The sequence below is a fragment of the Amblyomma maculatum genome, chromosome 2, assembly GCF_055883805.1.
Source record: "Amblyomma maculatum isolate TAMU_Amacu chromosome 2, ASM5588380v1, whole genome shotgun sequence".
In the NCBI taxonomy this organism is placed as follows: domain Eukaryota; kingdom Metazoa; phylum Arthropoda; class Arachnida; order Ixodida; family Ixodidae; genus Amblyomma; species Amblyomma maculatum.
The window spans coordinates 108,485,905-108,500,723 of record NC_139345.1 but is presented as its reverse complement, the minus strand read 5'-3'; the positions used below and the strand labels follow the sequence as shown (position 1 = coordinate 108,500,723).

Sequence of the window (14,819 nt, the reverse complement as noted above, 5' to 3'; positions counted from 1 at the left end):
CGTCCTCACCTCGGGCAGTTTGTGCATCAGTATGTCGGCCATCTGCAGGGCCCCCACCACGACATGGAGGTCTTGGGAAGACAGCATGGCCGCCAGGTGGGAGGCCACCAACTGGGACCTCAGCACCTCTGCCAGGAGGGGCGCGGGGGCACAGTGAACCATGCGCAGCAGAGCTCGGAGGCAACGGTGCCGCACCGCCGGTCCCGCCGAGCTACTGTACACCTCATGCAATGCACCAAACAGGGCCCCCAGGAACGCCCGCCCACCCACGTGGCTCTGCTCACGAAGCCACAGGGAACGAGGGTCACCCACTGCAGCAGTGGCCGCCGCTCCTCCACCGCTCTGAGACGGGGAGGAGGAAGACGACGAAGGAGACGAGGAGGAGCCGCCCGTGGCTGCCGCTGCTGCTGCAGCACCGCTGCCAGACAACACTGCGATGTAGGAAGAGAAAGCATCAGGCCTGCACACAGTTCCACCCAGAAAGGTTAGCGTGATTCATTACAGCAGACACAGGGCATCCACATCTACACAGTCACAGACTGACTTCCACGAATGCATGTGTCCCAACGCTGCCACAAGGTTGCATTTAAAAACGTGCAAAATCGCTTAATATTTTGCTTGGCCTTAGACATACACTTTGAGCAGCTGAAAGCTAAAGCTGCCTTCAAGCCAGTGAGTCAGCTGAGAAAGAACGATGGTTGAGCAAGGCAAGTGAGTTATGTACTGCTTGGAAGAACAAAACTTTGCGAGAACGCAACACCAGGAATCGAAGCCAATAGCTCTGTTATTAGCCGGTGCCCGGAGACCAGACTTAATAGTCTGAAAGTTGGACTTTCATGTTGCGACATCAGCTAGCGAAATCAAGAGATTGTCAAAGAAAGTGGTGCTTGTACGCCAAATTTGCTTTTCTCGTGTCCTGGAAAATTTTGGCCCCAGTAGTGCATAAGCATCTTTGAAGTAACACATGGCAGCTTGAATGGTGGCAAAGCAAAACAAAAAAAATAAGGCTTGCAAGACCAAACCATTTGCATTGCAAAATGGCTATTAGTGTGCACGTCCAGAAGTTATGATCCCAAGAAAGAGCATTTGCTTGTAAACTTCAGCATAAGCTCCCCAGCTTGTTTACCAGCAGTTCATGAGCAGATATGAAAGTGCACAAAAAAAAAAAAAAAAAAAAAAAAAAGAAATCTCCTCATTACTTTTTTTCACTGCAGGGAAAGCGATCTCTGAAAACCGAAAAATCGCAAAACAGTCGATTTTTGGAAGATTATATATTCCGGTAGTATGTTTTATAAACTATCCCTTCTGTAATTGTTAATGCCAAACTCGCCGTAGAAATACTGAAAATTAATTACATAACAAGCAGCAACAGCCATGCACTTTGCGCAGCAACTTAGCGTGCGCGCCATTCCTCTCCTGCCGAACAGAGTGCAGCCATCTTGGTCTAGTTTTGTTTGCGAATTCTTGTTTATTGTTGCTCTCAGCAGGGTGCCGTGGAATGGTGCTATTCCGGTGACACCAATATTCACCGTTGTACTGGAAAGCTCGCGCAGCATTAGCGTCACCCACTGTCGTGAAAACTGAACTTTCGATGGAACTTTCCCAGTGTCGGCACTGCACCGCAATGTTAGCCGACAGTGCCGGGTCTTCGGGTTCAATTCTCAGCGTGTGAGTCGGCCTTCCGCAACTCATCTCCGTGATCTTCACCAAGTGTATTGGTATATCGGTGCGGCTCCACGATTGCATCAGTCGGCAGCTTGTCCGCGCGCCTGAAGGCTTCCGTTCGTTGGAGCAGTACCGCGTCGAAACAAAGCAATATCTTTGTCGCTCTCTCTGCCGCTTCCATTTCTGTCTTTTCTGACGGACCGCACATTACGCTGACTTTTCGAAAAGCGATGATGCCGACCCGGTCCTCAGTTTATTAGATTCATTTGCCACCGATCACTTCTTTTTCTAAATAGGAGACTTGCGTTTGCACTTCCTGCACACAGACTTCGTCATATACTGCTGCACCGTGTGCAACTGCATTGCTGGCACACAGACGAAGCCTCACGCAAAAGAGGCGGTGACGAAAAATGCAGAACGGCAGCTACAGATTCACAAACTACCTAGCAATTGATAAAAGCATGTGCGAATGAGGTGGTAGCAGGCGACGCGAGCAATGGCATGCTTTCTAGCAGCCACTCAAAGGGCCACGTGACTGGCGCGACTAATCAGCGCCTAGAAGTGTCTCTGCGAGGCCTTCACACTTTTGACGTTTGTGCGTTAACTTTTTATCGCAGACACGTGGCTCCGATCGGATAAGTACTGCGGTGAATCAAGTTTTCCAGTAGCACCAAATTCTTCGCGATCAGCGTAACAGACGCAGAGTCATTGCGCTCTGAAATCTACCCTTTTCATGGACATTTCGGCAAGTTTTTTGCTACCAGCAATCAAAAATTTTTAGGCTCACTTTGAGGCTGTCATCAGCAAAAAAAAAAAAGGAAGACCTTGTAGATTCTGAATTTGATCTTTAGCGAAATTTCCGCAATTTGATCCCCGCATCCTCCCTTAAGCCCTCACTGAAGTCATCACAACCAAAAGTAAGATTTACATCAGCTGTAAGAAATCTTTACAAATTGATAAAGCATAATAAGTTGTCTGAACTATACAGTAAAAGCTCGTTAATTCGAATTTCACGGAAGTGGGGAAAAAGTTCGAATTATCGAATGGCCTCAAAAAACTGACAAGAGCCATTTGCATCTGCATTATGGTAAATTTACTGCATTACTCGCTAACGAACTCACTTGCATAATGAACCCACCCAGCTCCAATCTTTGCCAAAGAATTAAAAAAAAAAAAAAAGGCGTCAGTTGTTAGGGCGTGCGGTGCCGTGAGGTCCACAACGCGTTTCTTGGCAGTGCACCAAGATACTGCAGGGATAGCATCACGGTGTGTTTACCTTTTGATTTTAGCTCTAGCAAGCGCTGGCACTCTGCCAGCGCTTGTCTGGTTCGGCCTCGTTTTCAGTACATTCGCCTTATTATGCCATGGCCGATTGGGGCCGGGGCCGTCCACTGCCCCTCATTCATTGGAACGCGCGGCAGCAGCAAACGCTTTTTGAAGGGAACGATTCTAAAAGTCGGCGTCATAATCGTAGCTGACCGCATACTTTCATACTTTCGTTGACGACTGATAGTTGAAAGGATGGACGACCCTCGCAAAAAAAAAAAAAAAAAACGTTTTTCCCACGTAACCCGCAGCGTGTGCCCGTCCAACGTCATAGCTTTTCATGGGCATTGGCTGGGAGTGTGCCGACAGTGCTTACCTGTATTTCCTAATTAACAGGGTTCGAATTAACAAGCATTTAGTTGCGAGTTTCGGAGGTTGCGCAAAGAGCAGGCAGCTGCCGCCGCCCGGCGCCGCCAGCCACCGTGCCGGTCATAGCGCCAATTAGGCTTTACCCACTCTGGCAACGTTTCGCATGGTTTCATCTTCTGTCCCCGTTTTGGGCGTCCGCAGCTACTCACTATGCCGGTCTTTCGCTGAGATTTTTTTTTTTTTTCCCCGGCCACGTGCTGTGAGCCAATTAAGCTGCCCAGACGCAGCGGCATGTAGTTCTAATATCCGTATGGGAACAAACTCATGTTCCAATTAACGAGCCTTTTTGTACACAGATCTCTAAGGGGCTTGGCCGGACCAAGCAATGTAGTTCGAATTATCCGAAAATTCGAACTATCGAGGTTTGAATTAACGAGCTTTCACTGTACTAAGTTGGTTACAGCAATGACCGACATATACTGCTGATGATCCAACAGGAGACATCCATGTGCTTTGCACAAGCTGAAAAGACTGCATAGATGGAAGTCAGCGAACGGATTGAGCTTACTCTGTGCCATGACCTGGTTAGTGACCCTCTGCACAGGCCGTGCAGTGCCAGTGTCCTCATTGATCTGCTGCATCAGGTTGAAGTCGAGCGTGTAGGTCTTGCCCATCGTGGACAGACTGATCTCGTCCTCACCCGACTGGTGGGCAGCCTGCAAGGAGCACACAGAGACACATGTCAATCTAAGCAAAATTAAATAATACTGCATATTACGCAGAATAAAGCAGCACTTAATGCTAAAAGCACACTTCCATCTTTGTATTTAAAAATTCCGAGAGCACTGTTGAATCTACACTGCAGAAGTGCGAAAGCCTGAGCATTGCTGCTGCACAGCTCTAATTGCAGCTCTCGCTGCTGCTTGTTCTCATTATCAATTCACCATTGTTATCATTGCTACTCTCATCATTGTCATTACCACTAATTTCAGTGTCATTGTCATCGCTACTATCATTCTCCCAGTAGACAAGCAGAAGTATGATATACTGTTCACGATCCCGGGTGTGGTGTAGTTGGTTGGGAATCCGAGGGATGGAGGTTCGATTCCAGGTGGAGACAGAATTTTTATTTTTCTGATTAACCCCTTCACCGCTTTGTTATATCAACAAATTTCTTACAAAACTGCTTATTTTTTTAGTGCTGATTTCGGTTATTATGTTGCCATACGTAAAAGACGTTTATGTGGTAGAAAAAAACGATATTAACAGGTCAGTGCTGCCATCTGTCGAGCAAAATGCCATCTAAGCCACAAACGAGCGCTGCTCGTTCGAAACGCTGAAGGGAAGAACCTATTCAGCGAGGACGAGCTATAGTCGTCCAAAACGGTTTGGGGACGGCTTTGCAAGGACGAGCGCAGCTCGTTCGAAGCGGCTAAGGGGTTAAGTCATCATGACATCATTTGATTGCTAGCCACAGTGTGACCGGGTTGATGCCTACAGTTTGAGCCATTAAAGGCTTTCGCCTTAAAAATCAACTTTAGAGAAAGAAGAAGTTAAAGAGGAAGAGCCGACACTGAACTCGTAAGATCCTGTATAGTTCAAGGGTCACCTGTTTTGAAGAATGAGGTGCTCAATAATACCTTACTTTGAAATACCAGGAAACTAGCATTCATAAAACAATCACACTCACTATACGGTTGAACCCAGATATATCAAACACGGAGGTTGGCAACCTTGGTTAGTGTCGTTAACTGAGTATATGGTACAGTAAAACCTTGTTAAGCCGTAGTTGGCTGGAACTCAGAAAAAGTACGTACTAAACGCTACTACGGCTTAACAGGAGTAGCGTAAAATTACCCACTTACCTGCCAAAAAACAAGCGGAAACGGGCAGTAGGTTGAAAAAAAAAAATAGTCTGTAATCTTAGTCTGACGCCGCGGTGCTCTAGCAGCGACAACAGCAGCTTCAAACTCATTCAAGCCGTGAGTCAGCTTTTCGGCCAGCCCCCTTTTTTCGGCGATCTTTGGAGCGCTACTTTTTCGGCTATCTTTGGAGCGCTACTGAACCTAGCTGGCCTCATTGTGTGCATGCGCTACCAGGTGGCGATAGCGTGCTCGGGTGATCGTCATCACCATAGGTTATGTTCATCTTTTTTTTTTTACCTCCATGATGCTCATAGTCGTCATTTTGCGAGGTGCCTCCGTCTCGTTTTCATTGTTTCTTCGTTCAGTCCATGTTAATTGCTTTGTTCCACCGTCTACCGTGTTGTTGGTGCCGCATCGCGGTGGGGCAGTACGCAAGTTATACAGCTTTTTTTTAAGCTGAAAGTTTTCGAGTATGTGCTACAGCATGGCAACTGCGCTGCTAGCAGGCACTTCGGCGTCAACGAGTTCTGCGCAGTAAGATAGCGATTGCAATGTCGACACTGACTTGGATCAAGTCTCTGCTCAAGAGTAGAACTGTATGGTCTGCTGTGAGCATTATACCACGAAACACGGGGAATGATGCGTGTGGTAAATAAAGTGTTTAGCAATTTGTGCTTTTGGTGACCCTGTACTTTTATAAGAAAGGCAAGTCCTGCTTGAGAGTAATGTTTTGGTTATATTTATAATAGCTTGCCTAAGGATCCCAATTCACACCTATTGAAATTTGCCTTTAGCGCCCCAAAACATTTGCTCGAACATTTTTCCCGCATTATTATCACACTCCAACTTAGCATCACTTTTCCGCGAAAAAAAGTGCTAGCATTATAGAAATGAAGCAGGTTTCTTTGACTAAAGCAGTAGCGGCTGCTAAGCGCCATTACTTTAAAACTATTTTGCGAAGTTTATACATAATACCCCTCAGAAATTCTGGAATTTTCTCAGCAAACAGAAGAAATCCCTACCTTCGATGAGGCACGAGGGGGCACTGCTCAGCAACAAGACAGATATTGCTGAAAATTTTAAATTACATTTTCACAGCGCGTTTTCCACACCTGCAGATAATTTTGTAACTCCTGTTTCTTGTTCACAGCCCATACGTGATCTTGTGTCTCAACCTGGTGTGTTTGCAATGTTGTTGAATCTTAAAACAAAAGCAAGTCCTAGCCCTGATAATTTACCTAATTCTTTCTTACATCATTATGCTGAAATGATTTCCCCTTTCTTACTATCATTTTTCAATCTTCTCTCTTGTCTTCAAGTCTGCCTTCCGACTGGAGTATGGCCCGTGTAGTACCCATACATAAGAAAGGTGATGCCGCATTGTTTAATAATTATCGCCCCATATTGTTGACCTCATCATGCTGCAAACTTCTTGAACATATTATAGCTAATTACATAAAAACCTTTCTTGACGACAACAACATATTATCGCCATTCCAGCATGAATTTCGGAAAGGCTTTTCCATAGTCACCCAGCTCACATCCGTCGTTAACAGTTTTGCTCAGGTTCTTGACCATTCCGGCCAAGTATACTTCATATTTCTAGATTTTAAGAAAGCCTTTGATTTAGTTCCGCACAGTAAACTTATCCATAAACTAGAAACCATTGGTCTCCCTTCAATTATTATTAACTGGGTTTCAGCTTATTTATCCGGCCGATTTCAATATGTCAGTATCGATGGTCACTGTTTCAGCCAACTTCCAGTAACCTCCGGTGTCCCGCAGGGCAGTGTCCTTGGGCCACTACTCTTATCTATATTAATGATATTACCGCCGTCATTACTCACCCTGTTCAAATTAGATTGTTTGCCGATGATTGTATTCTGTATAATGAAATTAATGTTCCAGGCAACCAGATTTTACTTAATTCTAACTTATATAGTATTAGCGAATGGTGTAATAAATGGGGAATGGAATTAAATGCTGACAAGAAAGTATTTATGCAAATTACGAACAAAAAGAACCGCCATTCTTTGTCATACAGTCTTCCCTCCCGGAACCTTTCAGAAGTCGAAGATTACAGATACCTCGGTGTAACACCGAGGTATCTGTAACTATGGATCCAATAATAATCGAACCCCGGGGTATTGAGAAGATAATCGACTCCCTTAAAATATGTTCTAGCCCAGGCAGTGACTTCATCAATTCAAAATTTCTAAAGGGTGCTAAAACTTACTGTTCATTATTACTGTCTAAGATATTTCAGCAGTCCCTCCTCACTGGTGCCCTACCTGCTGACTGGACGGTCGGGAAGGTGATCCCCATCTATAAATCAGGTAACAAGAATTCACCCCTGAATTACCGTCCCATCTCCTTAACAAGCATTCCATGTAAAATTTTAGAACACATATTATATTCAGGCATCGCAAACTTTCTGGATTCCAATTCATTTTTTACTAATACACAGCACGGTTTTCGTAAGCGGTTGTCTTGCGAAACACAGTTAGTATCATTCACACATAAACTTCATTCCATCCTCGATCGCCGCTCATTAGCCGACTGCGTCTTTCTCGACTTCGCAAAGGCGTTTGAAAAAGTACCCCATAAACTACTACTCCTCAAGCTAAGTAAACTTAACCTCGATCCAAATCTGTTTTCCTGGCTTGAATATTTTCTTTGTAACCGCTCTCAGTTCGTATCTACTAACAATACATCTTCCCCATTACGTCCCGTCGAATCTGGCGTACCACAGGGTTCGGTTTTAGGCCCTCTCCTCTTTCTAATTTATATTAACGACTTACCTAATTGTGTATCTTCTAACATTCACCTTTTTGCTGATGACTGCGTTATTTTTCGGGAAATTAACGACATTAACGATTTCTGTGCTCTACAAGACGATCTCACTTCCATATCCGCGTGGTGTAAATTATGGCTAATGCAACTAAATTCTTCAAAATGCAAAGTTTTACGTGTTTCCCGCACATCACCTGCTACTAATACATATCATCTGAATAACACTGCACTCGAGGCTGTCACATCATATCGATATCTTGGCGTCCATATAACTTCTTCTCTCACTTGGTCACTCCACATTACCACCGTAATTAACAACGCTAACAGCATGTTAGGCTACCTGCGCCGCAACTTCTCCGCCGCTCCTACTTCATTAAAACTAACGCTGTATAAAACGCTTGTCCGCACTAAACTCGAATACGCATCAGCAATTTGGGACCCAAGCTCCACTAACTTAACTAATTCACTCGAGCTAGTGCAAAACAACTCTGCCCGGTTCATCCTTCTTAACTACAATCGTACAGCAAGTGTCACCTCCATGAAAAACATGCTAAATCTACCTACTTTAGCCTCCCGTCGAAAATTCTCACGGTTATGCTTATTTCATAAACTTTTCTACAATTGCCCCATTCTACGAGATGAACTAATTTCTGTGCCATATTTCATCTCATCCCGGCTTGATCATGCACATAAAGTCGGCATCACATCATACAAAACCAAAGCTTGTTCGCAGTCGTTTATTCCCCGCACATCAGCAGATTGGAATCACCTTCCCGGATCGACAGCCAGCATTCAAGACAGCCTGCGATTCCGTGCCAACTTAGCTAACATTGTATACTCAGGCCCTTAACAATTGTATTCATTGCTGTTACAATCACCAATGTTATTTTTGCCTTTCACTTACAATTATATTCTTACTATAGCAGCTAAAAATGTATAACCAGGAACATGACGCTTGTATTTTTCATTTTTGTACTTTAACCTCTGTTCTATTTTTGTAACCACTCCCCTCTGAAATGCCCCTGGCCTTGAGGGTAATCATAAATAAATAAATAAATAAATAAACACTAGCGAATAACCTTAGCTGTAACAAACATATTGACACTGTATGCTAGTCTTCCTTCCGTAACCTCTGTTTTCTTAGACATAAGTTAAGGGGGGACACGGCTCTTTGGCACCGAAAATCGGCCTGAAAATCGGATTTTCAATTTTTTCATTTTCGTATTCCTCGCACCATTCCGCATCTGCACGCAAATTTTCATCCTTATACCCTGCTTATTTATGAAGTTATAGCGATTAAAAAATGCAGTACCACACCCACTGCCCTTTAAATTGTGGACAAACGACACCCAATTTCGATCGCCCGGCGCATGAGAACTACGCGCTCCACCGCGGCGATTTTGGTCTCGTTCGAAAGCGCGCGCTTTCGGCTTATTTTTTCTTTCGGAAAACAACCCTGTGCGCTCCGCCTTCCCCATAAAAAACAAGCAAAAAGATAGCATGCAGCGCGCGCTACTATTGGCCGGTTAAGGCACGTGATCAAAATGGCGTCGTTTGGTTGGTTCCGGCAAGCTAGCCCTGAAGTGCGGACTCCCAGTGACGCCATTTTGTCTTTCTGCCGACCACGCTAGTGCAACGCGAGAGTCATGCCAGGCGCGAAGAAGTACCGCTCTTTGCACAAGTTCGGGCGAAAGCAACCAAAGAAACGCGTTAAGAATGCGACTTCGTTGCATACTGTGCAAGAAGCAAGTGCCAGTGCTGCGGGATTGTGTGACGATCACGTTGCGGGCGGCGACGCTTCTCCGATTCCGCTGGACAACGGCGCCGTTCTTCGTGCCGACTGCAGTCGTGTACGTATTGATACCGCGCCTGTCACTAACAGCGACATAACTCAAGTGAGTGCCCGTGAGCAAGCTACGCTTGATAGACTGGTATCGACGCCGGCGACGGCACGAAAGACCGCGCTGTTCGCCGATGCAAGTGGTGCGTCCGCAGAGTCAGATGCGGACGGAACAGCCTCCTATGCGGTAATTGACCTCAGCATTGTGAATATCCTTCTGGATGCCGTGCGGTGCAAAACGTGTCGTGGATGCGTGCGTTTAATTACCAGCGACCGGAGCTATGGCCTCGCCGTAAAACTGATCGTGCTGTGCGACAACTGCGGTGAGATTGCGGCCGAGTGGAACTCGCGGAGGGTTGACGGCGAGAAAAGGTGCAATCCTTTTGAGCTGAATATTCTGGCTAGTCGAGCAATGCTGTCGACCGGTAACGGCCAGACAGCAATGAACGATATCTTTTCGGCGATGGGGTTGTCGCGGCGCGGGATGCACAACAAGACGTTTCAACGGCATCTGAAGAACACACTGCAACCCGCTGCTACCCGAGCCGCCGCGACCGCTATGGCACAAGCCGCGCAGGCAGTGGCGAAGGTCTACGATGACTTGTGTTTTGGGCATAGGGGGAACATTGCCGTGTGCTACGACGGCACATGGATGACGCGCGGACACTCATCACATATAGGCGTCGGTGCCGTGGTGGAACTCTTCACTGGTTACGTGCTTGATTATGTGGTGTTGTCAAACTTTTGTCTGGGCTGCGAAATTGGTCCCAAGCCAAACACTGACGGCTACGAACTTTGGAAATCACGCCACCAGTGCCAAAAAAACACCAACTCCAAGGCTGGTCAAATGGAAGTAGAGGCTGGCAAAATTCTGTTTGAAAGATCTCTGCAGCGCCACAACATGCGCTACACAACCATGCTATGCGATGGGGACAGTCGCACGTTCAGTGCTCTTAAAGATGCTGCAATCTATGGCTACATTGAAATAGTCAAAGAGGACTGCATAAATCACGTGCACAAGCGTATGGGAGCAGCTTTGCGCAACCTCTTGCAGAGACACAAGGGTGCAGGGAAGCAAAGTCTTGGCGGCAGAGGAAGGCTGACAGCTGATCTAGTTGACAAGCTGGCAATATATTATGGCCGAGCGCTTCGATCAAATGTAGGTGATGTGGATGCCATGCAGCGAGCTGTGATGGCGACATATTACCACATCACATCTACTGATGACTGCCCCAAACACAGTTTGTGTCCTACCGGTGATAAGTCATGGTGCCGCCACAACGCTGCAAAGGCAAAAGAGGAGCCTGCACCAAAGCACAATTACAGTCTGCCAAGAGATGTGGCTGATGCTCTTTTGCCTGTTTATAGTCGTTTATCAGAGAAGAGCCTGCTGCAGAGGTGCATTCGGGGGAAGACCCAGAACTCGAACGAAAGCTTCCACTCAGTCATCTGGACCTTGATCCACAAAGAGCGGCACTCATCACTGTTTGCTGTGGAAGCAGCCACAGCAGAAGCTGTGCTGCGCTTCAATGCCGGCTGCAAGCATACAGCAGCAGCAATTCTGCAAGAATGCAGTACAAATGTGACAGCAACTGGGTCCAGGAGAGCTGAAGAAAAGGACTTGCACCGTAGCGTACGTTCTGCAAAGAAGCGGGCGGCTTCGCTTGGCGTTGCTAAAACAGAAAAAAGAAAACACCGCGACAGCATGCACCCCGACTATGCTCCTGGTGCATTTTAATAGCATGAGGTCTTTGGGGTTGCCCTTCCTGATTAAATGCCGTGAGGCTTGAGTGCTTCCGACAATCCCCCAATTTTGGTAGTGTTGCATTTTTTAAAGATCAATATCTCTGGTCCTGTTCTTGCTATTGCTTTAAAAATTTTTTTTCTAGAAAGGGAATCCTGCGAGTCTCATGAAACCAAGGTAAATGCAGTGACGACAAAAGAAAATTTGCTGAGAAGGTTATGTTGTCTTCGGTACCCAAATGGAATTTTCCTTTCAAGCGTTTCCTATTGCGTAACTTTGGCTCAAATTGGCATAGGCCATTAATTTTCGCTTCAGATCACTTTCCACCTGTTTCTGATCTTGTTGACATATCAATCATTGACATAATTTACACCTACATGCTGTGAAGTGTTTTTCCTCGTTTTCTCAAAACTGCAATTTTGAGGGTGCTGCAATTTTGGAGGAGAGATATCTCTTAGTCTATTTGTGCTATAGCTCTCATTCTTGTCTTGTTAGAAAGAGAAAACCTTCGACAGTGCCGTAGGACAAAAATATGTACAGTTATTATGCGGCAACATTTACAGAATTAATTATCAATCTTAGGTGCCAACCTGGGCTTTTATTCATAAAAGTTTGACTTATTGTAACTTTGGTTCAAATTCTTCTACCACGTTAATTCATGACTAGCGGCACTCTATGATCCTTCTAGATCACTCTGGCAGGGCTATTCTCCTCATGCCATAAAGTGTTTAGTAATTAACTCACCTCCAAACGAAGAACATGAATTAGGGATTATTTTGAAAGCTATTTCATCTACAAGAAAACTAATCAGATATTTGAAATCAGCATGCAAAAGTACATTAATGGTGCAAGTTTCAGTCAGATCCACCCATAAATAAGGAAAAAAGTTTTAAGAGGGGTGTCCCCCCTTAAAACAAGCTCCTTCCGCCGTCAAACAGCTAGCATATAACACCATGATTAGACCTAAACTTGAGTATGCGTGCACTGTTTGGGATCTACACACAAAAACTAACATTAATGTTCTCGAAAGAATTCAACACAAGGCTGTTCGGTTTATATTTTCTAAATATTGCAGCACTGACACCATCTGCCCTAATGCTTAAACATAACATATAGTCCCTTGAATCTCGGCGCAGAATACAATGGCTAAAATTCCTCTTTCTACTAAAAAATAATAAATTATCAATGGCTCCTGATTTGTATCTTAAACCGGCATTGTCTAAGGCAACAAGAAATACGCACACCAAATTACTAACACCTTACTTTGCCAGAACTAACATCTTCAAATTTTCTTCTTTCCCGCACACCATAACCGAATGGAATAACCTGCCATTATCACTACTTCAGAACAGGCCGTGCATTGATTTGCTGTTTTTCTACATCTTGCTTGTGCTTGTGTAAATTTTATGCTCATGTTTTTGCACTTTATGCTTTTGTGTTTTCTTTTGGCATTGTTGCCCTCCTGCCGGACCCTTCACTGGGTCTGCAGTATGATCAAATAAATAAATATTGACGATTTCAACACTGATACGATGTAATTTTAAACGTTGTAAATAAACAACAGAACCAACGTATATTACAGTAAAACCTCAAGCCGTAGTTGGCCAGAACTCGGAAAAAGTATGCACTAAACAAAACTACGGCTTAACAGGAGTAGCGTAAAATTGCCCAATTACCTGCCAAAAAACAAGCGGAAACGAGCAGTAGGTTGAAAAAAAAAAAAAAATATGCAGTCTTTATTTTGCACTGCAAAAGTTTGTAATCTTAGTCTGACGCCGCGGTGCTCTAGCAGCGACAACAGCAGCTTTAAACTCATTCAGGCCGCGAGTCAGCTTTTCGGCCAGTCCCCATTTTTCGGCGAACAGCCGCATGATGCCCACAGCACGCGCAGCTTCTGCCACTGTTGGGCCCGGGTCTTCCATACTTTGTGTCATCGGCGTCGGCACTGTCAGTTGGAGCCACTTCCGCCGCCACCGAGGCAACGATGGCTTCATCAGACATGTCTGGCCAAGTTTCCACTTCGTTGTCAACGTCCCTGAATTCAGAGAAGAACCTTCCCCCTCAAGTACTTCGGTCAGCAGGTTCTCACATGTTTGGTACAGGACGCCGCTGATATCGCTTGAGTCGTCTGCGTCACCCGTGCACACTTCGCGAAAACCTGCGTGCTTAAAACAGTTCTGCACGGTAGCAGACTCAACCTGCTGCCATGAATTTTCCAGCAGGTGAATCGCACCCAGCATGTTAATGGCATACACCTTGCCGCATTCCAGTGCAAGCAGCATCCTGCGCAGTAGGTTCTTCCTGTAGAGCTGCTTGACAGCTCTAATGATGCCCTGGTCCAAGGGCTGGGCAATCGCTGTGGTGTTTGGTGGCAAAAACACCAGCTTCCGCGCCTTGAGGTCATCCACCGCAACGTGCGCCGATGCGTTGTCAAGGATAACAGCAGCATTTCTTCCTTTCGCCTCAAAACGGTGGTCAATGAAGTGCACATACTCTTCAAAAAGCTTCCCAGTCATCCATGCCTTGGTGTTATTCCTAAAAAGGACTCCTGATGGTAGTGGGGCGCCTTTAAAGCACCTTGGCTTGGCTGACTTGCCAAAGACGAGAAGTTGCAACTTCTCGCTTCCAGACATACTGCAGCATGCGAATGCAACTGAAATGTGGTCCCTGGCATGCTTGCCGCCAGTGCAGGGTTCTCCCTTGAACGCTAGCGTTCTATTCGGCAGCAGCTTGAAGAAAAGTGCGGACTCATCGTCAGGCACACAGTCTTCCAAAATTTGTCCAAGCTGGCCATTCCTCCAATCTTCTACGTCTTCAGTGTCAGCCGCGGCGCCTTCTCCAGCTATGGTCTTTGTGCTTATTCCGTGCCTTGCCTTGAATCTCGCTAGCCAGCCATTGCTGCACACGAAGTTGTCATGGTTGAGCTGCAAGGCAAAAACCAGGGCTCTCCCAACGAGGAGAGATCCACTAACTGATAGGTTTTTCGACCGAGCTGTTTTCAGCCATTGCACCAGCGCCTCCTAAACATCCGGAAAGGCTGATTCTCATACTCGACATCTCTTCGCAGTCGCAGCAGCACTGCCGAGTAGCTTTTCTCTGGAATTCCAAACGCCACACACAGTAGTTAGCGGCAAGTCTCTCTCACGTGCCAGCACAGATTTTTTTTCCCCTCTCTCAATGGCATGGACAATCTCCACCTTGTCAATCACACTAAGCACCCGATGTTTCTGTCCAAGCTTCGGCATGATGCAAACAGATGGAGAACTCTCGACGCACA

The 14,819-nt window shown here is 45.8% G+C and overlaps 1 protein-coding gene across 4 annotated transcripts in view; it reads right to left on the bottom strand.

The window, feature by feature from the left end:
• The window catches only part of ctrip (E3 ubiquitin-protein ligase ctrip), a 118,144-nt gene that overhangs the window by 56,626 nt on the left and 46,699 nt on the right, over positions 1–14,819 (bottom strand). For all 4 annotated transcript variants that reach the window (XM_084595023.1, XM_084595022.1, XM_084595024.1 and 1 more), the window contains 2 exons: positions 3,869–4,016; positions 10–431 (listed from right to left, as the gene is read on the bottom strand). In XM_084595023.1, the coding sequence (XP_084451149.1) occupies positions 10–431; positions 3,869–4,016 (570 nt within the window). The remainder of the gene's footprint in view (positions 1–9; positions 432–3,868; positions 4,017–14,819) is intronic.